We start from the raw sequence: 25,730 nt of genomic DNA, 5'->3' as shown, positions 1-25,730 counted from the left end.
TCTTTGTCTCAGGTCCTGCAGATTTCTCCCTGGTATTATCAGGGAGGAGCAGCAGCTGAGCTATCCTATCTCCTTTACTAATAGAAAAAACGCCCTTAGGGCTTGAACACAGGACCTGTATTTCAGGGGAATGTTGACAATCCATAACTCCAGGGTGGACTACTAAGCCCTGCAAGGTGAGTGAACCCCGGCCGAGAATAAGGCCCATGGTTCCAGGGGGCAAAGATGGTATAGGCTCCACCGGCACCGGCTGAATACTCATTTGAGGCATTAGTAGGAAATCGGAGGTGGCGCGCAGGTCCACCCTTGTGGGTCTTCCTGGGTCGCCTCTCTGACTGCTTCCTGGGTCCTGACAAACCGGTTCCCATATCTTTGAGGGCCCTGGGACCGAGGGCCCGATAGCCCGTTTTTTGACACATCAGCTGATTGGCTATCAGGTGGGGGAAGGAGTCTGCCCTTTATATCCCTCACAGAGCAACACTGGTCGGCTCTATGATAGCCCTTGCCACACTTAGAGCAAAGAGTGAGGGTCCCCCCCTTTTTGTCTGGAGCTCTACAATCTTTCTTAAAATGCCCAGGCCTCCCACAGTTAAAACATGTCCTCCAATCATTTCTGCCTATGAAGCGTTTTTGGGATTGGAGGATGGCAGCCGCTAAGCCTGCATTGGTGAGAGGTCCCCCGAGCTCTCGACAAACCCTGAGCCAATCCTGTAAGCCTTTATTCTTTCTTGGGGCTATGGCCGTTCGACACTCCTGTGTGGCTTGCTCATAAATGAGCTGTTCTATCAGAGGTGCGGCTTGCTCTGAATCTCCAAAAATACGCTCTGCTGCCTCTGTCATTCTGGCCACAAAGTCTGAGAAGGACTCCTGGGGTCCCTGGATGATCTTGGTTAATTGTCCAGTGGCTTCACCTGTTCGGGAGAGCGCCTTCCAGGCCTTAATAGCCGCGGAGGAAATTTGGGCATAAGCTCCCCAGTGATAATTTGTTTGATCAGCGGTATAAGCTCCCTGACCCGTTAACAGGTCAAAGGTCCAATCTCTCTGCTCTGGAGTCAAAGCGGCAGCATTTGCTCGGGCCTGAGTTTGTGCAGCCTCTTGCCATAGTGCTCTCCATTCCATATATTTGCCCATACTGGGGAGAGCGGCTTTTGCAATCATTTGCCAGTCGGCAGGAGTTAGTGCCATGCCAGCAAGCCTGTCTAACTGCACCAAGGTAAAATTAGCATTGGCTCCATATTTACGGACCGATTCGGCAAGCTCTTTAATCTGTGTATAGTCTACCGGAGCGTGAACACGCCCACCCTCGGCTCCTTCAAAGACCGGAAATGCCTGTTGCATCTTCCTTTGTTCCTCTCTTGGAATGAACGAGTCTGCGCACTGCCTCTCTGCGCAGGGCTGACGCACTACGCAGGGCGGGGGCTCCGCATAGGGCGGAGGTGCACTATGACCCTGAAGCTGACTGCCCTGAGGCCAAGCAGCAAGCTGGCCTTTGCCAGTCGCTTTTGGCTTTTTTCTTGACCTATAAGCTCGCATTTCTCTCTCATAACAAGCTGCTTCCTCCTCCAAGTCTGTTTCCTCAGAAGGGCTAATTTCTTCATCTGATTCACAGCTATTAAGAACTGGCTCCTTAAACTCATCTCTTTTCTCCTCTTTCCTTCCAATCTCTCCCCAGGTATTTTTCCCTGACATTAACTTTTCTTTTTTCCTTTGTTTTCTCTCCTCTTTCCTTCTAATCTCTCCCCACTTTACTTCTGATAGACTGTCTTGAATTTCGTCCAGAATTCTCCACCCTGCCTTAACCACTTGTTGACATGTGAAAAGAAATAAAAGGGCTTTTAACACTAGAGAAAGTTCAAGACTAGACATACCTTGTAAAGCTGTAACACGCGTCCCATCCCAGCAGTTCTGCTTCTGCTCCGTTCCCCAGCTGAAGAGTTCTGAACCCATGCCGGATCCTTCTCAACAGTCTGTTTTGTGGGAACACTTCATTAACCGCTCCTTCCCCGTGATGCAGTAGTTCGCGGGTTCCGGCACCATTTGTTGCCCGCGCTTTTGTGTGTCCCCCTGGTAAGAACACGCTCAGGGCAACAAGAATCTTCTGCAGTACAAACTTTATTGCTTACCCCATCAGGAGCCAGTGGAGAAAGGAGCCAGAGAGAGAGCCCGAGATGGTGGAGCCCCCTCCCTTTTATGGAGGACTGTCCTCCGCCTCGGAGTGTCACTCCCTGATTGGCTGCAGCCCCTCAGCCAGAGTTGTCATCACGGGAAAGGCAGAGCACATGGGGTGGGAAACTACCCCAGCGCATGTGCAGATGGTTTGTTTACTACTTAGAACACAGGTGTCAGTGCCATCTTATAATGGCGAATGTGAGGACGGCTCCTTACAGAGGAGAAAGTGGGGAAAAGCCTCGAAGATATGGGCACAGGGGAAAAATTCCTGAATAGAACAGCAATGGCTTGTGCTGTAAGATCGAGGATTGACAAGTGGGACCTCATGTAACTGCAAAGCTTCTGCAAGGCAAAAGACACCGTCAATAAGACAAAAAGGCCACCAACAGATTGGGAAAGGATCTTTACCTATCTTAAATCAGATAGGGGACTAATATCCAATATATATAAAGAACTCAAGAAGGTGGACTCTAGAAAAATCAAATAACCCCATTTTTTTTCTTCTTGTCATTACTGTAGCCACTACCACCCACCTGTGGAAGAAAGAACTCTAATTTAACCTGACTATACTGGTGTATATGTGTATATATGTAATTCCAGAACTTGGGGAATGGAGGCAGGCAAAGTGGTTTGAATTTAGTCTCCTAGTACACACACACACACACACACACACACACACACACACACCCCATGATACATAATATGTAATTCTGGCCAGCCAGAACTACATAGCAAAACTCTTGTCTTAAGCAAAGAACCCTCTAAGTTATATGTAGAAAGGTCAGTCTAATAATGAGTCTGTTGGCCATAACACCCCCTCTCCCAGTAAATTCCTTCTCTGCCTAAGGCAAAACGCTTGGGGGTTCTTCGTCATGGGTTGAACGATTCCATCTGAAGACACCTACTGTTTCCAGTGTCAGTAGAAGAAATGGTGATGAACTGTGTTCCCTTCACCTCTTGTTTGGACATAAAATGCCCAACCTAGAAAGGATTCTTTTAATACATGCCGGATTGTAGTTGTAAACCGCTCGTGGCCTACAAGAACCGGGTACTCCTGAAAGGCAGGCTGGGGCTGAAAAAGACTAGACTGCGAGAGAAGAATAAGGCCAAGACAAATTGCTCTGATCAAAGCCCACAAGTTTACTAAGAGACTGTGCTTATAAAGGGGGGAGGCCCATCCCCCACCAATCCATTCTTGGTGCCCAGAGCCAGCCTGTCAGCAACTTGCAGGATAGGATGTGTTTCTGGAATGTCTCAAGGGTCTCTCGGCAGGTAGCAGAGTCTCGGAGAAGAGCAGCGCAGGTGACAGAACAATAGAGCCATCTTGGTCAGAAGGCTGACCAAGGTATAGCCCAGGTGGCCCCACCTCAGTGGCGACAAGGTCTGCACCAGCCCACTTCAGGCTGGGGGAGGCTACACTGGATCATCTTCCCATTACACTTTAAGCTGTAGTAGCTTTCATTTTTGTCCCTCATTCCTGAATAGCCTTGAACTCTTGATCCTTCTGTCTTTGCCTCCCACTTAGCTTAGATCTCTGTATGATTTGAATTGAGACATGGTTTTTTTTTTTCATTTTGTTCATTTTTAGTGGAAAATAAAGATTACTGATTTGTTTGATATTCTATGGCTTTTAAAGCACTCATGCAAGCACGTGTGATAGGTGGTCCACCGGGGCTTACTAGTCAGCTGGTCTTGCCATTTAGTGAGGCCTGGGTTCAGTGAAAAACACTGCTTCCAAAAAGGGCCAGGTGGTGCAGTGGGAAAAACCTTTGGGGTCACACACGGATGTTCATGCCCCATGTATACCTGTAGGCATGTATTCATGTATGCACACCTCTCTGCACAGGAGGCTGTAGGTTTTGTGGGTCATAAGAAGATGGATTTAAGTGTAATAGAAAACCATTGGGGCATTGTAAAAATGTATTATTTAGATTTGTTTTTGCTGCTGTGTGAAATGGGTTATATCAAGTTGTAAATAGGAATAAGAAAGTTAAGATACAAGCAGGACTACAGAAGCTTGGTCAGTAGGATGTAGAAGTCTAAGTAAGAGATGGTGTCAGTGCAGAGTTAGAGGACCCATGTTGTTGATAGAATTGACAAGAATGTTGGTGTATTGACTATTGAGTGAAACCAGGTGCATAAGCTGACAGTTGCTCAAATGAGAAGGTTTTCGAGCTGGAACGTAGCTTGGGCTGAGTTATGGTTCATCGGCACACATTGGTGGCTGCTTGCAGAATAGCTCTAGAGGGCCAACAGCAGTGTGAGAACGGCTGTTTGAGGCAGCGACTAGTCCAGATGAGAGGTGATGGCTTCTTGGTGTGGGAGACTGGCAACCGGCAGACTCACGGAGACTGAAGCAGCTGTGGTATTTGTCCTGCAACTCCGAGGTGAGGGAGGTTTCAGGGCAGAGGAGACAGCAAAGTCTAGACTTATATTTCAGGGACCCTGAAGGTTTAGAGAAGAGCCCAGGACATCACCGCTAGAGTGGAGTCAGAGTAGGGGGATGCGGTGAATTGGTTTCTAGTTCGAAGATTTAGTGTTCAGTGTCAGTGAAGGGAAGGAAGGATGAATGTCATTTTTATTGTGAGCAACTGGAAACATGGAGTTGCTGTGCTTTCAATGCAGGAGAGAGAAGCTGGAAGGGGGAGACAATTTTTAAGGGGCTATTAGGAATTCAGTTTTCGATAAACTGATAATTTTGAGGTATATATTGGGTATTCACTAACTAATATGTTAGTATGGGGGACCTCAAGTTGTAGGTGAGTTAAGAGCTGGAGACAAGTTTAGGGTCACCAACGCACTGGTTCAGAGACTGTGAAGCAGTGATTTAGGAAAGTAATAACATTTGCCAACTAGGCAGGCCGGTGGGCAGGGGTCCCAGGAATGAGCTACTGAGGCACTTTCATTTACAAGTGAGGACATTATGGAGAAAGCAGGAAAAGAAACAGCAGGGGAGGAGGAAGGACAGCATGAGGCCATGGGTTCCTAAGAGACTCAGGAACGCGGCTCAGGAGGGGCTGATGTGTCAGGAAGGAAAGCAAGGGCTTTTTGTGTGGACTGTGCTGAGGTGATCAGAGTTAGATGTTAAGGGGTGCTTGGTGGCTTGTTGGTTGACAAGATCAGCTGAGCTCAGGAGGAGCAGCAAAGCACTTGGACATGGCACGTGCAGGTTTGGCAAACGTCTCGAAGCAGATGGAGAGATCGGAGCAGCAGACAGGTGGGACCGAGAAGGTTCCTGTGATGAGAAGACAAGCGCATGGTGGAGCGCAATAAAGAAAAACTGACCCAGGGCGCCCAAGAGCACCACGTGTGGAGACCAAAGGACAGCTCTTTATGGAATCAGTCCTCCAGGAATTTTTATTTCATTAATTAAAGCTTGACAAGAAGTAAAATAAATAGGAAATTCTGTGCTTGTTAGATAAAGCTTTATATAAGAATCTGGTTTTTTGTTTTATTTTTTAAATATGTGATTTTCTTCTTTAGAGAAAGATGTCAACAGAACAGATCGAACAAACAAGTTTTATGAAGGCCAAGATAACCCAGGGCTGATTCTGCTTCATGACATTTTGATGACCTACTGTATGTATGACTTTGATTTAGGTGAGTGCCCTGGGTCTTGCTTTAAATAAAGACTTGTGTGTGCTTGGTTTAGAATTTTATGAGCTGACTTGAAGTGGTAATTGCTTTAGAAGCCTATGAGGGTGTGACTCCACAGGAGAGCCGTAGGTTGCCACAGCAGCCACAGGGCACGTTAGAGTTATTTTAGTTTTTTGAGAAAAGGACACGGATACCTTGAGGGCACTACTGTATCAGCCGAGACAGTCTTAGGGATGTGGCCTTAGCTTGCTACATTTCTTTTGATGAAGCCACTTATTTATTGTAAGATGAAGCCACTTATTTATTGTAAGGCTGGGTGTTTGGCCTTGCTGTGGTAGGTAAATGTATGTAAAGACTAAGGGGTGCAGGGGTACAGGTGAAGACGGTGGTGATCTTTTAATTTCCAGCTTTGAAAAGTTCTGAGAACCGGGGCAGTGCTTGAGAGGTGCTCTATTGTTGAGTGGACAAAAACATAGGCTGAGGTTAGGTACATCTTACCTGAGTGCTTTGAACCAGGGCATTTCCGTTTGTTAGCGTTTTGGATTTGAGTGCTTATCTAGAGGTTCTAGCAGAGGAGTGGAGCTGCTCAGATACCCTGGGCTGGAGAACCTTCCCTTCTGTATGGAGAAAGTCTTCTCTCTCCACGCTGCACACAGTTGAATCCAGCAGAATCCAGCCAGAGCATCATAAGGTGAGGAGCTGTGTTAAGGATTGCAGCATTAGGAAGGCTGAGAGCTACAGCTCTGTACCTTCAGCACTCCAGTCCATTGCCATTCTAACTGTTAACATTGTAGAGAGCAGAACCGTCCCTTGAGAGCAGGTAGCATGCATTCACTCTCTTCCGATGATAATTTTGAGATAGGAATCCACACGTGGCTTTGCATTCTGCCAGGAACATGGTTTGAGACATGCATCCCCTTGCTATCTCCATTTGTCCACATCAACATCAAACTTTCAAGTCAGGCACTTCAGGTATCTGAGACGTAGTTAAGGTTCTCATGAGTAACGGGGTCTCTTAAAAACTAAAAGCTGTTTGGCAGCCAGTGGGGCGCATTCCTGTCCTTCACTTTACTGTAACCGAGGCAGGAGATTTAGTCATGTTGGCTTGTCTTCTCAACTCACAGGCGAGAGACCGTAAGAGAGCGTCACTGAGTTCAGTCTTGCTATTGAGAAAGTAGGTAGGAGTGATGAAGAGCAGACAGCCGTGAGGCTGGGTACTTTTGCTGAGAGAGCAGTGCTGGGCTTAGGGCTTTCTCCTTTTCTTCCTTTGTCACAGAGATGACCCCGAATATAAATAATAGGTTCCAAATACTGTGTGCAAGAAAGCATTACCATGTGCAGTGTTTTTAAAAATAATTTCTATCTCTAAGATTTTTTTCAATTGCATATTCCAGTAGGTAAGTTTTAGTTATCTGGAAGGTTGACCCGAGAGTAGACTGAAGGTTTCAGTGAAGAAAATGCATACCTCGCTGATGCGCAATGGTATTGCTCCCACGGTCACAGCAAAACAAGTTAGCTATGAAAATAAGCTTAGGGAAATACTTTAGAAACAAAAGCACTGCTGATGAAGATGTGCAGTCAGCAGTGTACAGAGTCCAAGTGCAAGTGAGTACAGTGTAACAGCTTTGCCCTTCCTGAGCAGTGACTTACACACCCGTTCTACTCCACAACCCCATACCTTGAAGAACATCATCTAGGAGGATGAAATAGTTGGAAGACGACCACAGCATAAAGAAGAGTGTGACTGCTCGCCTCAGCTAAGACTTACAGAAGAAATAGGGTAGTAATCTCATGTGAGAGCCAGAGACCAAAAGGATTAAATTAGCTTTTTAGAAAATTTTATTTTTCATAACTTTATAATAAAGCACTCCCCTTGGAAAAGGCACAGTATAAATCTTTTGAGTAGCAGAGTTTGAGGTTTTCCTGTCCTAGACCAGTAGTCACACTCCTCACACTGGGTTCAGGTCAGGTCCTGATGTCCTTCAGACGTTAATTGGTTTTGTTAATATTGACCCTAATTTCTTTGTCAGTGTTAGATTGGTTAAATTCTGATAACAGTCTAATCTTAGTTATGTCTTTCATAAAACTGTTATTTACAAGCCATTTACATAAATCTGCAGACAGGTTTATATTTAAATGTTTTCTTTTCTTTAAACGTCTTTGCCTGTAACTGGTTCCTGCTTTATTTCCCCACAGGGTAGAGACAGCACACTGTGGGAACTGTGGGATGTCAGACACTGTGGGAACTGTGGGATGTCAGACACTGTGGGAACTGTGGGATATCAGACACTGTGGGGACTGTGGGATGTCAGACACTGTGGGGACTGTGGGATGTCAGACACTGTGGGGACTGTGGGATGTCAGACACTGTGGGGACTGTGGGATGTCAGACACTGTGGGGACTGTGGGATGTCAGACACTGTGGTGACTGTGGGATGTCAGACACTGTGGGGACTGTGGGATGTCAGACACTGTGGGAACTGTGGGATATCAGACACTGTGGGGACTGGGATGTCAGACACTGTGGGGACTGTGGGATGTCAGACACTGTGGGGACTGTGGGATGTCAGACACTGTGGGGACTGTGGGATGTCAGACACTGTGGGGACTGTGGGATGTCAGACACTGTGGGGACTGTGGGATGTCAGACACTGTGGGGACTGTGGGATGTCAGACACTGTGGGAACTGTGGGATGTCAGACACTGTGGGAACTGTGGGATGTCAGACACTGTGGGAACTGTGGGATGTCAGACACTGTGGGGACTGTGGGATGTCAGACACTGTGGGGACTGGGATGTCAGACACTGTGGGGACTGTGGGATGTCAGACACTGTGGGGACTGTAGGATGTCAGACACTGTGGGGACTGTGGGATGTCAGACACTGTGGGGACTGTGGGATGTCAGACACTGTGGGGACTGTGGGATGTCAGACACTGTGGGGACTGTGGGATGTCAGACACTGTGGGGACTGTGGGATGTCAGACACTGTGGGGACTGTGGGATGTCAGACACTGTGGGGACTGTGGGATGTCAGACACTGTGGGGACTGTGGGATGTCAGACACTGTGGGGACTGTGGGATGTCAGACACTGTGGGGACTGTGGGATGTCAGACACTGTGGGGACTGTGGGATGTCAGACACTGTGGGGACTGTGGGATGTCAGACACTGTGGGGACTGTGGGATGTCAGACACTGTGGGGACTGTGGGATGTCAGACACTGTGGGGACTGTGGGATGTTGTCAGCTTGTGGTGCATTAGAGCACAGGCAGGTCAGCTCCACCTCACTGTAAGGGAATGGGAGGTGATGTGACGCCTTCTGTGCTGCAGGTCTCATCTGGATTTTCTGAAGAGACTTATTAGGCTTATTTCTCCTCCTGGCTAAAAAGGAACAGGAATGAGTTGATGGTAACTTGTATAGTGCTGTCCTTTCCTTTTAAAGACGTTCTTTAAACAGCCTCCCTGTGAAGGATTTTGCTGGGTGAAACTTTCCAAGTTACCCGTTAGGGAGTCTTTGTGTTAGGCGTACGTGTCTTGCACTATAAAGTTGTAGCTACTCTTGAGGTAGAGGCAGAAAGGTAGGCGAATTGCAAGTTCAAGGCCTCAGGACTGCACAGCAAGCTCAAGGCTGTCTTCTTAGTGAGACCCTGTCTCACACTCAAAGCAAGCTCGAGGCTGTCTACATAGTGAGAGAGTGTCTCAAAATCAAAATGGAAAGACTGGAGATACATTTCAGAGGTACAGTACTCACCTAACATGGGCTGACCTCATACCACCACAAAACATCAGAATGTACAAAAGTCACCAAAGTACAGGGGAACAGGTGTAGTGAACTCGTGTTCTTTTGTTGATTAAAATTGTGGTGCCCAGGGCTGGAGAGGGATTTAGCAGTTAAGAACACTGGTGGCTTTTCCAGAGGTCCCAGACATATAAGCACTAGCATCTGCATGGTGGCTCACAACCTTCTGTCACTCCAGTTCTAAGAGATCAAATTCTAGCCCCTGGCCTCTGTTGATACCAAGCACACCAGTGAGTGGTATACAGATATACATGCAGACAGAATATGAAAAACATAAAATAATAAGTAAAATAGTCTGGGGTCTGAAAATCCCCTTATAAAACAAGAATATTGATGGACTTATAGAAATAAAGAAACTTAACTAATATGTGAAAAGCAAAAATAGCACCTTGTTTTTTAAGGGAAAATTTGTGATTTTTTTTTTTAAATTTCTTTATTTTTTTAACTTCTTATTGATTCTTTGTGAGTTTCACATCATGCACTATAGTCTCACTCATTTCTTGGTCCTCTTGGATCCGCCATGGGCACTGTGACCTCTCCTCCAAAATAACACACACACACACACACACACACACACACTCTACACAAAGCATAGAGAACAGCTTGTCACGGAAGCTGCAGTGTGTGACAGTGTCTCACCCCGCTGTCCACACGGCTTCACTTGAACTGTTCAGTGCAGTAAGTCCGGCTTCTCTGACCCCATCAATACCGGATCCTCACTGGAACTTCTCAGCTGTCCTGCTGTTGCCTGTATTGTGGAGATCCTGCAGCTTTGGAGCAGCAGGACTGGCCCCCTTTCACAGGCCCCAACAGTTCACAGATGATAATTTGGGAATGGGCCAGCTCTGGATCTGGTCCTGGATGGCAGCTGAGTGGCCAGCCTGCCAGGCTTTCCCTTATTTGCATCACCAGGGAGAGTTCTCAGCACTGTTCTGCCTAGGCCACCCAGTGCCACCACTGGCAGGAGGCAGGGTCAGCTCTCCCACTCTCAGGCCCTTGGGGCAGGCTCATCTGTGCCCACGCCTTCAGAGCCAGCCCCTCTGTGCTGCCTAATTGACGCACAGGGCCCCCTCTCCCAAGTGCTGCAGCTTGCAAAGGGCCGGCTCTCCTGGCGTATGTGTGAACTACTTGTTCACATAATCAAGTACTGTAGGGTCATAACTGAGAAGTTACTGTACCATCAAAGAAAAGGAAGTTTTAAGAGACAGCTTTAGCTGCTAGGGATCTAATAAGATGAAATGCAGTTGCTAGCCTTGGCCAGTCAATACCAAGGGAAAAGGAAAAGCACTGGGTGATTGCTGCTGTTTACAGGGGTTTTGTGGTGGTTTGTGCGAGGTAGCCAGTGTGGTGCGTGCCGAAGCAGTGGGCATTTTCCAGTTCTGCGCTGCTAGTGTGTGTGGTACACTGCCCCTGGTCACTGTGGCCTTGTGACTTTTCTTTGATTATTTCGGTAATTCTTTTCCTTGACGGTTTTCTTTGCCTGCCTGCTGCCTCGATCCTCTTCAGCGTCTGTTTGAATGTGTGCACTTCACCTTCTTCTGGGTTATTCCTTCATCTCTTCTTTCATATGATGCTTTTGCACATCTTTCAAAAATGTTTTTCATTAAAATATTATGCCATTTCCCTTCCCTCTGCTCACTCCAATTCTCTGTTACCCACTTGCTCCCTCTAAAAGTCATGGCCTATTTTTCTTATACTAGTGTGTGTGTGTGTGTATTGAATGAGTGAATAAATATAACCTGGGTCCATTCAGTGCTGCCTGCATGCATATGTGTTTAGGGCTGACGCACGGTATTAGCCAATGGAGGAGGTAGTCCATGGAAAACAAGTCCTCCATCTCTCAGTAGTCGATGGTTGCCTGTTGCTAGGGTGGGGTCCCGTGATACTGCCTCCTTTACCGTGTCGTGGTTGAGATCTTGTGTGATCGCTGGATTGTTGAGAAGTCATGAGTGCAGCTTCCCCGTTGCATCTAGAAGACAAAATATTGCAGCGGACTCCCTGGTCCTCTGGCTTTTAGAACCTTTCTGTCCTCTTTTCAGTAATGTTCCTTGAGTATAAGGGGTCATGTCGTAGATGTACTGCTTGTGATGAGCACCTCGGTGGTCAGGTGTCCTCTCTGTTTTCACCAAGATGAGGACTTCTGTGATAGTCTGTCAGTGCTGAAGGGGCTTTTCTGAGGAGAGTGAGAGAGGCACCTGTCTGTGGCAGTGAGGTGGTGCATGCCCTTGATGGCCATATCTGCAGTAGAACACACGCTAGCAGCTAGATACCTGACTACCGTGGCACTCAAACAGCTCATATTTCTCATATACTTACTAGATTAATATCTTTCTTTTTCTTTTCTTCATGAGTGTATCTGCCAGTTTTTAATTCATAGAAAAGGAATTTTCAGCTACATGATGATGATATACACAAAAGGATTCATAAAATCTAGGTTTTCAGAGACTTTCCCCTTCTTTTTAGGATATGTACAAGGAATGAGCGACTTACTTTCCCCGCTTTTGTATGTGATGGAGAATGAAGTGGATGCCTTTTGGTGCTTTGCCTCTTACATGGACCAGATGGTAAGCAGAGGGATTCCTCCTGTGCTCAGACGGACTCTGAAGCCTTCAGTCATGTTAGTGCCTGAGACTGATTGTAATATCTAGCCACTAGGGTGGAGCTGGAAATGTTTCCTGCGTGATCTTGTTGTAATTCTTTTTAACAACTTTTCAAGAGGCTGGAGAAATATTAGACTATGAAAATGGATAATATCTGTTGGTAGTGTAGTAATTATTGGGATCAGCAAATGCTTCTGTCCTGTCAGAGAGCCATGTATGCCACCTTAGAAAATAGATGAATTCATGTCTGTGAACTTCATACTACTTTCAGAGACAAAGCTTAGCACCAGGCTGAGCGTCTACTGACTTTCAGACCAAGGGGTTTTCTTTGTCTCTCTTTAGTGATGCTTTGGGTTTTCATTTACTTGTTTGTTTGTTCAGCATAACAGTGCAGTAGAGGGCCAACATTTACCCTTAGATTATACTTTTAGTATTTCAAAATACTTACTAATATTGTGTGATAATTATTTTTCTTTTAAAGCATCAAAATTTTGAAGAACAAATGCAGGGCATGAAGACGCAGTTAATCCAGTTGAGTACCTTACTCAGGTTATTGGACAGTGGATTTTGTAGCTATTTAGGTAAGTTGAGTGACGGCAACTATACACGCAGATTGTAGGGAAACGCCTGTAAGAGTGTAAAGGAACTGATTTTCAACTGAAAAAAACTATTTTATGTGTAAGAATGTTTGGCTTGCATGCATCTATGTGCACTGCGTGGCTTGTCTGATTCCCTGGAGCTGGGGTTAGGGATTGTCATGAGCCACCTTGTAGATGTTGGGAATCGAACCCAGGTCTTCTCTAAGAGCAGCAAGTACTTAGAACTGCTGAGCAGTCTCTCCGTGCCCCAGAAAGCAACCTTTAAAGACAAAACTGCTCCACTGCGCTTGCCTGAGTTCTTTTAAAGAGTAGAAGTGTTAAGATTACTTTGTATAATTTTGTCTTCATACAGTTATATATTTGTTTAGTTTTGTTTTAAAGTTACCCTGTACATTTCAATTGCTTCCTTGATTGAATTGACAGAATATAGTCAGACATATAAGGCTTCTAGAAACATAATTTGAGTTTGAGGAAGGTTCCTTGATTCTGACATAGTAGCATAAGAATAAATCTTTTTTTTTTTTTTTTTTTTTTTTCTGTATAGAATCCCAGGACTCTGGATATCTATATTTTTGCTTCAGATGGCTTTTAATCAGATTTAAAAGGGAATTTAGTTTTCTAGATATACTTCGATTATGGGAGGTAAGTTCTTACGTTTATTATGGAAAGAAACAGTTTATTCTGTGTAGAGAATGAGGCTGAAAATGTGACTGGAGTCTTCTGTGACAGCTGACCACTCTAGGTGCCACTCTTGGCGTTTTAGACTCTTCTTCAAGAACAGCAGCGTGAGGCCGGGCCCAGAGCTATCTCAGGAAAGAAGGGTTTTAAGTCATTTGTTACCTGTACCCTTAATTCCGTAGATTTGACTTTATTACTTTTTATTTTTAAGTGTATATTCTTTGAGAGTTTTTGTTATAATTAATTAATTTCATGTGGTCCTGACTGCGGTTTCTCTTCCCTCCTGTTCTCGCAGTCCTCTGCTCCCCATCCATACCTCTTCCCCCTCTCAGAAGGGGGAGGCCTTCCTTAGATATCAGTCAGCTTTGGCATATCAATTGCAGTAGGACCAGGCTCATCTTGAGATGAGGTGAGGCAACCCAGTTAGAAAGGGGTTGAAAGGGCAGGCTATGTAGTCAGAGACAGCCCCAGCTCCCCACGTTAGGAGTCCCACATGAAGGCCCAGCTGCACAATGTTACATACACAGAGGGCCTACGTCAGTCCCATGCAGGCTTCCTGGTTGGTGGTTCACTCTCTGTGAGACCCCATGTGCCCAGGTTAGTTGATTCTGTAGGTTTTCTTATGGTGTCTTTAACCCCTCTGGCTCCTACAATCCTCCTTCCTCGTGTTCTGCAGGATTCCCCAAGCTGTGGGTCTCTGCATCTGTTTCCATCAATTGCTGGGTGAAGCCTGTCTGATGATGATGATGCCAGGCTCCTGTTTGCAAGTGTGGCAGATTAACATTAATAGTATCAGGGGTGGGCTCCCTCTAATGGCATGGGTCTCAAGCCATTCCTTCAATTGATGCTCCATATTTCCCCCTGCGCATCTTGGAGGCAGGGCTAATTGTAGGTTGAGTTTTTTTGTTTGTTTTGTTTTGTTTTGTTTTTTGAGACAGGGTTTCTCTGTGTAGACCTGGCTGTCCTGGAACTCACTCTGTAGACCAGGCTGGCCTCAAACTCAGAAATCCGCCTGCCTCTGCCTCCCAAGTGCTGGAATTAAAGGCGTGTGCCACCACACCCGGCGGGTTTGAGGTTTTATGCAATATGTTTTAATTGTGTTCATCCCTTCCCCAATACTTCCCACGTCCAATCCCCTTTTCCTATCCTCCCAGCTTAGACCCCCACCCCCCAACTGCCTGCCATCTTTTGTTTTTTTTTTTGTTTTTAATTCGTCAAGACCAATTTCTGTTGCCCAAATATCCTTAGCTATGTGGTCTTTCTCCACACTCTTAGAGAAACCTGCCTCTCCTCTTTACAGCAGCTACCAATTACCAATAGCTCCACAACTAGGGATAGGATTGTGTACTCGGCTCCCCTCTCCACTCTGGGATGTCATCTGGCTTGGGTGTGCACCGGCTCTATGTTGTCACAACTACTGTAGTTGATATGCGCTTCTTCCCTGCTATGCCTGAGAGAATAGTTCTTTGTAACCTTCCACTACCTCTGGCTCTTACACTCTCTCCATCCCCTCTTCCACGATGATCTACCCTTTGGAAGGGGTGCAGTATATATGCCCCTGATAGGGCTGAGCATTCTGCTGTCTTGTCTCTTATTCTCTACACCATGGCCAGGTTTGTGTGTCTTTATGTTAATCACCATTTACTGCAAATAGAAACTTCTCTGATGATGGTTGAGAGTCACGTTGATCTATGGATATTATACAGTAAGTCTATAGGGATTGGTTTTATACGATGTCCATTTAGTAGAAGAAGAGTAGTATGGTCTCTTCTACGGCCTATAACCCATAGTTTCTTGGCCTAATGTGCTAGGAATGGATTACCTAGATGTACCGTATGATCTAGCTGTACCATTTGGATGTGTTAGCCAGGATTCTGTATAGGAATAGAACTGATAGAATAAAAAAGGTGATGGATGTATGGGGATGGGGTGGGGTGTTTGTATATATATAAAAGGGAATTTCTTAGAGTGGTTTATAGACTTACAGTAGTTCAGTCAGTCCCACAAAGGCTAACTCCTGGTGAAAAGGCCAAGAATCCAGTAGTTATTCATTCAGTTCATAAGGCTGGCTTTCTCAGTTGTTCCGTTGGAATCCTTAAGTGTGTTCTGATATGATCTGCTTTTAGCAGTAGACTAGATGAAATCATCTTCGAGAGTAAGGGCAAGCAAGCAAAAAGCAAATGATTTCTTTCTTGTGTATGTCCTTTCGTGTCGGCTGCTACCAAAGAGTCTGACCCCAATTTACTGTGGGTCCTTTTATCTCAGATAGTCAATCAGGGAAATCCCCCACAGGTATGTCTAGCAGCATGGGTTTTAGTTGATTCCAAATGTAGTCAAATTGACAATCAAGATTAGCCATCCTAGGCATATACTCAAAGGACTCCATAGCCTACTTTAGAGCTACCTGCTCATTCATATTCATTGTTGCAAAATGAATTAAATATTCTAACCTGCCCATATAAAAACCACACAGTCCAGGTATTTTATTTACAAGCTGTGAGACTAGATTGGGCAGGTTTTGAGCTGTTCTAACTCACATCCCAGCCACAGGTCCCTTGTTCCTTGCTGTTTCTCCTGGCCACATGCTCATAGTCTGTCCCCTCTCATGAGGCCTCCTCCTCTCTTGGACCCTCCCATTCCCCCACCTGTCTCTACCTACTATCTCCAGTCAGGTAACTGAGAATCCACCCACCTGTCTACTGCCCAGTCATAGGCTTTAGACTTTTATTGACCAATTAACTTGGGGAGCAGTGTAATATAACATCACTTAATGTAGGAGAAGGATCTCTTTGTCAGGTGTGAAGGGCAACCAGATCTTGGGGGCCTGTATTTAGCATTTGAATACATAGCAGCAGCAGCAGACCAACCTCTTACACATTGTTGCTCTACTTATAATAGCCAGGAAATGGAAACAGCCTAGCTAATGATCAGCTGATAAATGAATAATAAAATTGTGGCACATTAACCCAATGTGATATATTATACAGCTGTTAAGAAAATGAAATTTGCAGATAAGTGGATGCAGCTGGAAAAAGTTATCCTGAGTTAGAGAACCCTGACCCAGAAAGAGACAAACTTCATGAGTGCTCACATTCATGAATCATCAGATCTGTGTGTTTCATTTGGAATACCCATAGAGGTCAGGAAGTTTACTAAGAGGCTTTAGGGAGGCACTTTCCAGAGAGTGGAGATAGATAACATCTATTGATGTGAAAGGTTAAAAGGGAATAAGGAAACAGGAAGGGTTAAATGGGTTGGGAGTAGAGAAGGGAGTATGGGGAGGGAGATAACATTTAAAGACCTTTCAAAAACCACATGTGGGTGTGGTGTGCACTTGTGATTAAACACACACAAGCACATGTAGTTAAAATGGAATCACTGCCCTGTGTCGTAACTGGCTAACAGATAAGCCCAATGCCAGGATTAGGTTGCTTCTTTTGGAGTTGTTGGCCACTGAGGTTCTGTAGGACACCCTCCACCCACTCCCAACTACTACAGCCAGTGCTCTTGGTTACCCTCCAGAACTTGACAGTAAAACTGTTGCCAGAGTCATCATATTTTGAACCCTAGAACAAGATGAAGTGGAGCTGGTACTCACTTGAAAGCTTCATTCCTACTAATAGATGTCATAGCACTGGAAGGTATTATGCATGCCCCGGAAGGGAGTTCGTCAGGCATGCTCATCTGGGAACCCTGTCTAGCAAGACACGGCCTCTGCTGCAGTAGTGGCTCAGACATCATGTGCTACTTTCTGATTGAATTAAGACTTGACTTTATGAAAGATTGTGCTATAGCTTGGGTTATAGGGTGAGGTATCACAACAGAGATGGCGTGTGTTGTCCATTTTCAGAGTTAGAGCACACTGGTGATAATATAGAAGTAATAATATAAAAGAAGCATACCCCAAAGCTTCCAACCTTCCTTTATTTCCAAGAAGGGTGTAGCTCTCCTTAGTTACTGCCCTGTCCTAGTCCTCTGTAAGGGAGATTCCTTATTCTGCTTTGTGTTGGCTGTACTCAGGAGAACTTTCAAGGGAAAATAGAAAATTACTATTTTTATCATTATTTGTGAGTATATGTTAATAATAGATCTAGTATGTTTTTTAAAAAGTACAACAGTATAATGTCTTACTATTGTTATAGCTTTATACAGACTAAGAAATTAGCGAATTTCTACCACATATATCAAGAACAACTTAGAGCTGGGAATTGTTTCCTGGGTTACCACCGCTATTGCTGTGTGCTAGCTGAAGGAGATTGCTTTGAGCCGCTGTGTTCTGCATGGATTCATACTTAAATGTGCACCAGATATGTGCAGTTAGAACCTGACCTTTTTTATTACAATTTGTTTTCATACAATATACTTTCATCCGTGTTTTCCCCTCCCATAACTCCTCCCTGATCCTCCCCTCCTCCTCCCCACCCATTCGTTCTCACTGTCTTAAAACACACAAACACAAAGAATAAAACCTAGAGTTGTTTGTGGCAAGCACTCCTGGTCATGAACTCTTTAAGATAAATCAAAAATACTGTGACCACTTAGCTGGACTAACTCATGAAACTGTCGTTACCAAATGGCCTAAAACTTTGAGGATAATTGTCTTGAAATTACAATTTTCAAATTGCGTTAACTTGATTTCTTCTTTATAAAAGTAAAAAGCATTTCAGTTATGTTCTTCTAGCATTGATTGTATGTTTTTTCTTCCAAGAAAAGGTTTCATTAAGTACGTTTGTGGGGAATAGAGGTCTTGAGTTGGTTGGCATCAGCTTGTATTTAGGATGAAATGCAGCGATTGCTCAGATGCCTGTGTAGTTGGGCGTTCATTTTGGGTAGTCCCTCCAGGTTTTGTTGGATTTGGGTATTCGTCATCTTGAGTTTCAATGTGACACAAGGTTTTACTACCTATAGTGGAGAAGTATCAATGGCTGTGTTTGCTCCTATGCACTGTAATTGGTGCTTTTTTAGTTTGTAGGATTTAGTTCCCTCTGAAATTTTTTAAAGGACTGAATATTTGTGAGAAAGGTCAGAAAGGTCTGGAAAAGTACTGGAAATAGGTCTAACCTTAACATTTTACGGTTGCCCTAAGAGTGTGGCCATCAGTTAGGAATGCTGCATCATCAGTTGCTCTCTGGAAGTCTGTCAAATAGAAAACTTCATTTTGGTTCCTTTATAGTTAGAGGTAAGACTCCTTCACTTTTCATGTGTAGAAAACTGGACTATTCCAACTAGGCATGTTTACTGCTTCAGAATTAGCTTGTATCTTTGGAGAAATAGTTTAGAATTAATTTTGTTTACTGAGTAACTTATATTTTTTTGTAGGTAATGTGGACTGAACTGCCCTGTAAGAATTTTCATCTTCTTCTGTGTTGTGCCATCCTGGAATCAGAAAAGCAACAGATAATGGAAAAGCACTATGGCTTCAATGAAATCCTTAAGGTGGGTCTTCTCTCAGTATAGATCCTAGTGTTCTCTCTCTGGTGGGCCTCATGTACCAAACATTTCTTTGGAGTGTTGTTGAATCTTTGTGTCCCTAACACCAGGTGCTGGACTCGCTTAGTGTAAGAGAATCACAGTTCGGTAAATACACATTGGTCAGTTAGTATCGAGCAGTTGTTTAGGACAGAAAGGAAGTTGAATAAATGCTGTTTAATATAGTTTAGTTTTTAAAGAAAAACTAATTGTCTTTTGCTTATAACTGAGCTAGAAGACTGCTAGGTTTAATGTTTTGTGCACTCATTAGCTGTTCTTTGCCTTCAAAACTGAGTGTACTGAAAGATGTGTTGGAGTTTCTGTGGATTTGTAATATGTGGATATTTTTATATTGTGGGTAATATCTGCAGTGCAGAATAACTGATAATAAATTGTTTATGTTGTGGAGTATAATAGAGCTTTCTGTTTTGATTATCATTCTCTTTTGTTGATTTTTTTTTTAGCACATCAATGAATTGTCCATGAAAATTGATGTGGAAGATATACTGTGTAAAGCAGAAGCAATTTCCCTACAGATGACACAATGCAAGGTATACAGCGCTGCAAATAATTGCAATATTTTTCTCCCTCTTTTTAATCAGCTAAGAAAGATTTCCCTATAAGAAAAATGAATGGCAGTCAGCAAATTGAGGGCAGAAACAAAGCTTTTAGTTATTTACTTTTGTAAGTTTACCTCACTTAATTGAAAACAGTTAACTAATTATGCCGGATTGGAAGCATTTAATTGGCAAAATGGCAAAAGTAATGAAAATATTTCTACAACTTGAGGCTGTAGGTTTTACGTGGTAATACATTATCCAACTTAATGAATGCAACAAGATCTCTTATTGAATATGCAGCACCCACCACCAAAAATAGGTGCTAATCAGAAAGGACTGGATGGCAGTTTGTCTTACTGCATGCATTCTCACCAACTCAGTTTCTGTTGCTAAAAAGCAAGACAGAGCTGATTGCTTCTTAATCTGAATTTAAACCAAGTTAGAGTGTGCCTTGTTTCTTTATTTTTTTTCTAAGTTTTATTTTTAAGCTCAAACAATCTCTTTTAAAAATTATATTAAAGTTAAAAGAAAAACTCAAGGGCGGGCAAGTGGTAAGTGTCTGCGGCTGCTCAGAGGAGGGGTGGGCGGGGGCGCACAAAGGAAGACAAAGCCAGGTTCCAGCAGCCATGGCAGCCATGTGGGGAGGGAGGGGCTTCTGGAGAAGGCATCCTGAGGCATCTGTCACAAAAGCAGAGGAGCGAGGAGGGAGGGGAAGGAAGGTTGCTGCTTTTTTGTCTCGCTACCTGCCCAGCATCTGGGGTGGGTGGGGAGGGGACACAGGGAGGAACAGTGCACCTTTTTGTTCTAAGCCCCGGAAGCACAGGCAGACCCAGTCAAACCCCGCAGTTCATAGGGACTGAAACAGCCTTTTCATTTTCAAAACAAGTTTTGTTTCAGCTTTGTATCCCCATCCCTCATGGGTCTGAAGAGTCAGTCTAGGGATGTTCCTTGGCTAGCTATTCTGTTTCAAAACGTACCAGGGAGATTATTTTGACTCTTTAAGGAACTAGTGTTTCCTGAGGAGATTGTAACTGTAAGAAGGAGAGAGAAGGTAAATTGTAAATGTTAGAAAACTCAATGTTGCAGTCTCACCAGAGGATCATGAGTTCAAGGCCAGCCTCAGCTGTGTGATGAGTTTGAGTCTAGCCTAGTGTTGTGACTATAAAAAGATAGAAGAATATGTTCTATGGGGGAAGGGAGTACTTCTGCAGGCCCATGCCAAGGCATCCCTTCCCCCTGAGGGGTTAGCCATGCAACGGTATAGTATAGAATAGGGTTTATTCAGGGAATGGGAGGGGAATTAAGAGAGTAGTAGAGGCAGAGAAAGGCAGACAAAAGGAGAGAGTAGAGGCTGGCCATGACTATGTGGAGGGGGGAAGTGGGGAGAGAGGGGGAGCAAGGGGGCAAGAGGCAAGGGAGAAAAGCAGGAGTAAGAGAGAGGAGGGGGCAAGCAGCTCCTTTTATAGTGGGCCAGGCGTATCTGGCTGTTGCCAGGTAACTGTAGGGGTGGAGTCCAGACAAAATCCTAATACCTGGCCTACATGAGCCTGTGCATAGTAGTTTAATACAATGTAAAGGCCAAAGCAAGCAAACAGCAACAAGCAGGTCCACGGAGGTCTGGTGACATAGGAGTGATTGCACTTAGATGAAATCCAGAAACTGCTTTTGTTTGACTTTCATTCCATTGCTGTGACAAAACACCTACTGAAAGCAAATGAGGAAGAGGCCTGGGTTTATTTCAGTGCGCAGGTCACACTCCATCATAGAGGGACTGCAGAACAGGAATTTAAAGCAGAACCAGGAAAGGGTGTTACTACCTCGCTCACTCACAGCCTCCTGCTTACTAGTATTTTTAAAAGATTGTGTATCTGCGTCTGTTGCATGAGCATATGAGTCCAGATGTCCTTGAAAGTCAGAGATGTTGGTCCCTGTAGAGCTTGAGTTTCAGGCAGTTATTGAGCTAACAGGCTTCTCCAGCTCCCTACCTAGCTTTCTTATGTGGCTTGGTCCAGCCCAGCTTAGGACCATTCAGGGAATGGTGTAGTTCACACTGGACTGAGTCTTCCTACATCAATTATCAATCAAGATCATCCCCACAGACATGCCTACAGGCCAGTGTGATAGTGGGCATTCCCTTAATTGACAGTCTCTTCTCAGATGACTCCAGGCTCTTGTCAAGTTGACATTTAAAGCTAACTAGATTCATGAGACAAAATAGATGGCTAAAATTTCATTTGGAGTAGAGGAAAATGTGAGAAGAGTATATGGCAGTTGGTAGCATTTCTTCTAGGCTCTGCCCAAAAAGTTACCTAGCAACAGTCAAGTAGAAGCCTGCCTTGCTATAAAAGGACTGTTTGGACTCCCCCCCCCCCTTCCTCTCTCTCGCCCCCTTCTCTTTGGCTCCCCCCTTTTCTTGCTCTTTTTCTCCTCACGCTCTCACTCTCTTACTCTCTCACCTTCACTCTCTCCCTCACCTTCTATGCCTCCCCACGTGTTCCTGCCTGGCCTCGCCCCTTCTCTTTGCCTCTACTCCCTTCTCAATCCCACTTCTCATGCTCCCAAATAAACCATACCTCAGTGGGGATGCCTCAGTGTGGTCTGCTAAGGCACCTCCTCCCGCTGCATCTTGCTGCCTCGTTACAGAACATATCAGCACTTACCCAGTTCAAATGAATAATGTTCAGACTCTGAAACCAAGTTACTATTAAAAGGTTATTTTGTGGATATTTTTCCTAAGTTGTGATTTTATATTTGATTTTTCATACTCAGGAATTGCCACAAGCAGTTTGTGAGATCCTGGGACTTCAGGACAGTGAAATTACAACGCCAGATTCCGACACTGATGAAAATGTTGGCAGCCCTTGTCCTGTATCTGCATTTCCAAGTAGCACCTTGCCCATCCTTGCTGCCAGTGAAGCCAAAGACAGTCCAGCCCAGACATTAGCATCCCCGAGTGCCTGCAGATCAACACCTGCATGATCATTTGTCTTACAGTTTTTGAGATACTTTGTTGCAATTCCTTTTTAAGTCCATGAAAGATAGACATTCACAGTCTTGGTATTGATCATGCTTTAAGTTTTATGGAGAGACAGTGTACTGATGTTCTTGCATTAAAGCTTTACAAAGTTTTAAACTAATTATTTTTGTAGTTACTTCTACCAAATAGCCTTTCCTTTTCAATAACATTCCTTAGTATTTTTATAGCCAAGCACATTTTATTTTGTTGCTGATGAACTGGGATTGGATAAATACTTCAAGTGAAAGCTCTGGAAATTATGCACTTGGAAAAGCATTCACTGTTTATTCTCTAGAGGGCTTTGGACTTGATTACATTAAATGTTGAGCCTTTATAAAGCATTCTAAGCTGAGAAGTAGATTGTTACTCAGAGATGAAATTTAAAATACAAATTTGGTTTTTCTATTGTTTACAACAATATTCAGCTTAACTATTTATGCTGGTTGAATGTGATTTAAATAAGACATTTTTACCAACGTAGTTAAACGTGGATAAAGAACTATTTCAACCTTAGCAACTGGATTGGCAGTATGGTTTTTTTACAAAGAACTTTTCTTCACTTGTATATAGGCTATATATATGTACTATTTATGAGTATAAGAAAGCATAGTCCTATTTTCTTTAACTGAATAAACTTGACTATTGATTTATATAAGCTGATTCAACAAAATTAATACATGGCTTCAATATAAGATCTTTTTCAAAACTATTTTCTTAACAACATTTATTTAATGAGACTACATTGAACTCTGTCTATACCTGCTATAAATCACTGTAACCTCTTTACTAATAATGTTTATTATCTTTCCTAATACTGCACTAATTGGTTAATCAGATCGTTACAGTTTTTAAAATATTCTTTGCAAAAAGCTTATGTCAGAAGTGTCCAGGCACTGTCATGAGTCTCAAAGGAATATTTTTTGTATATGAATGAAGCTGTTTTTACCATGCAGTGTTGCATGTTTTTAAGTTCTGTGGAATTGCCATAACAAATTCCGTTTTAATTGTAATTTGTTAACTCTTGTACATATCATTAAATGAGATCAAAGCTGCTTTAGTGTTTTCAGTTACATTGCACTTGGAAACGGCTGCTGCTTCATCAGAGCGTGCACCTCAGCATTCACAGCCGCCACGCCAGTGAGACGGCCATGCCAACATGCACGACAACTCCATACGTGAGCACACCGTTCAGAAGTGTGCATGCTCATGGCGTGTCACTGAAGCAGCTGTCTTGTGAGGATTGTATACATTGTTTTTTTTTTTTTTTTCTTCCCCAGAAAGTAAAGGAACCAAAGGAACTTGCCCACTAGCTGAGTATTAATGGACAGTCGTGGCCCTAGAACCATCAGATGTGGGGTTTTAATATTGTGTGTTATCTCTTATCAGTTAATAATGAGTAAGCCCATTTAGAAGAGTAAACTGCTCACAAGCGCATCATCTCCAGCCTTTCATTTCCTGCCATGCAGGAAATTGCTCAGAACATCTTGATGTCCTCCTCGTTCTTCCTGGACAGTGGGTGTTCGGACGTCTTTCTACGTAATACAATATCTACTTCAGATTAAAGAAAATTTAATATGTTTCATAAGTTGAACTTTTGTCAAGTTTTGGTATGAAACTGCTTGCTAAAATATTTTTACTAAAAATATGCATTTCTTTGGAGCGTATTTTTTTATATGGAAGTGATAACGCATTAGAGTTGGTAAAGTCTTAATCAGCCCAGCTGGATCTTAATCAGATTCCAGCTCGAAACACTGTGCAAAATGAGCTGCTGGGATTGTGAGAACATAGAGTTCAGGTAAATTTCTTTTTTTTTTTTTTAATTATTTTTTAAAGATTTATTTATTATATATAAGTACACTGTAGCTGTCTTCAGACACTCCAGAAGAGGGCGCCAGATCTCGTTGTGGATGGTTGTGAGCCACCATGTGGTTGCTGGGATTTGAACTCTGGACCTTCGGAAGAGCAGTCGGGTGCTCTTACCCACTGAGCCATCTCACCAGCCCCCAGGTAAATTTCTTGGCACATCCTTTGAAAAGATCGTTTTGGTGTTCACAGAATGTTCGCACGCACGCACGCACGCACGCACGCACGCACACGGTTTTGGTATGTATATACCTATCAGCATGTAGAGCATTTGTAATGTTATGTGATACACAAGGATGTTAAAATTTAGATTGTTTCTAATTTTACCTCCTTGTGTATTTTCAATTTTTATGAGTGTATGAGAAACAAGACCTATTTAAGGATCTGTTTTACTCTTGTTTCCAAACTTTTCATCTCTTTATGTAGAAAACTTTAGGTTAATAGGAAGTCAGCCTTTTTCGGCCGTCCTCCTGGGAGAGTGATGGTCATGGAACCGTGTCGGGGCCCAGGGCTCTTAGGGCAGTCCTGTCGGCCTATCCCTGCACAGTTGTGTAATGGAACTCTTGGTGTTTGTGCTGACCTTGTGTGCACCCATGTGCCAGGCACTCCAGCGTGGGCAGTCTTGCTGTGGGCCTTCAGAGGCACTCGGACGTCTAAGAATATACAAAGCCTTGTGTGCATTTTTATAGAGATGACTTTACAAAAGCATTTTAAGAACATTTTTCTCGAAAGTCAAGAAGTAGTATAAGTTACTTAACAAAATAATACTATAATTTATGATTCCTGTTAATTTTTTTTTTTTTTGCCAAACCTCAAAATATTGATCTTTCCGTTGTACTTTCTTGGTCTGCATTATCAGAATACATGTTGAGTTTCTTCAGACCCACTGAACCAGTCTTTGAGAGTAGTGTTCAAAACTGGGAATCTGAGCAACGTCTGCCCGAGTTCCTCTGAAGTCAAAAGATTGCCATTATGTTGATTTTTAAAAAATATTTCGAGGGGTGCTGGAGAGATGGCACAGTGGTTAAGAGCTGTTCTTCCAGAGGTCCTGAGTTCAATGCCCAGCAACCACATGGTGGCTCACAGCCATCTGTAATGAGATATGATGCCCTCTTCTGGTGTGTCTCAAGACAGCTACCGTGTATTTACATAACAAATTTTTACAAAAACATTTTGGTTGATGGTAAAAATCTTATGTCTTGAAAAGGTAGTTTATTGAAATTCTAACAAATTTGCTCTAGTTACCTTGCCTTTTTTTAGTGAGAAATGATAGCCTATTTTATGTAGATTATCCCCTCGAATTTTTTTAAAGTAGCAATTTATTAAATTTATACTTATATAATATCTTATATTCAGAACCTTCAACATTCAGTCAACTA

At 43.6% G+C, this 25,730-nt stretch overlaps 1 protein-coding gene across 3 annotated transcripts in view; it reads left to right on the top strand.

Moving 5' to 3' along the window:
- Tbc1d15 (TBC1 domain family member 15) overlaps positions 1-23,540 on the top strand; it is a 62,981-nt gene extending 39,441 nt beyond the window's left edge. For all 3 annotated transcript variants that reach the window (XM_021173958.3, XM_021173957.3, XM_085843169.1), the window contains 7 exons: positions 5,653-5,769; positions 12,030-12,130; positions 12,648-12,747; positions 13,310-13,407; positions 18,763-18,879; positions 19,377-19,463; positions 22,242-23,540. In XM_021173958.3, the coding sequence (XP_021029617.2) occupies positions 5,653-5,769; positions 12,030-12,130; positions 12,648-12,747; positions 13,310-13,407; positions 18,763-18,879; positions 19,377-19,463; positions 22,242-22,451 (830 nt within the window). In that variant the 3' untranslated portion in view covers positions 22,452-23,540. The remainder of the gene's footprint in view (positions 1-5,652; positions 5,770-12,029; positions 12,131-12,647; positions 12,748-13,309; positions 13,408-18,762; positions 18,880-19,376; positions 19,464-22,241) is intronic.
- Positions 23,541-25,730: the final 2,190 nt, after the last annotated feature.

This window comes from Mus caroli, unplaced genomic scaffold, assembly GCF_978045245.1.
Source record: "Mus caroli unplaced genomic scaffold, Mus_caroli_1 scaffold_9, whole genome shotgun sequence".
NCBI classification, from domain to species: Eukaryota; Metazoa; Chordata; class Mammalia; order Rodentia; family Muridae; genus Mus; species Mus caroli.
The sequence above is the reverse complement of the archived record's forward strand: the minus strand, read 5'-3'. Positions and strand labels throughout refer to the sequence as shown.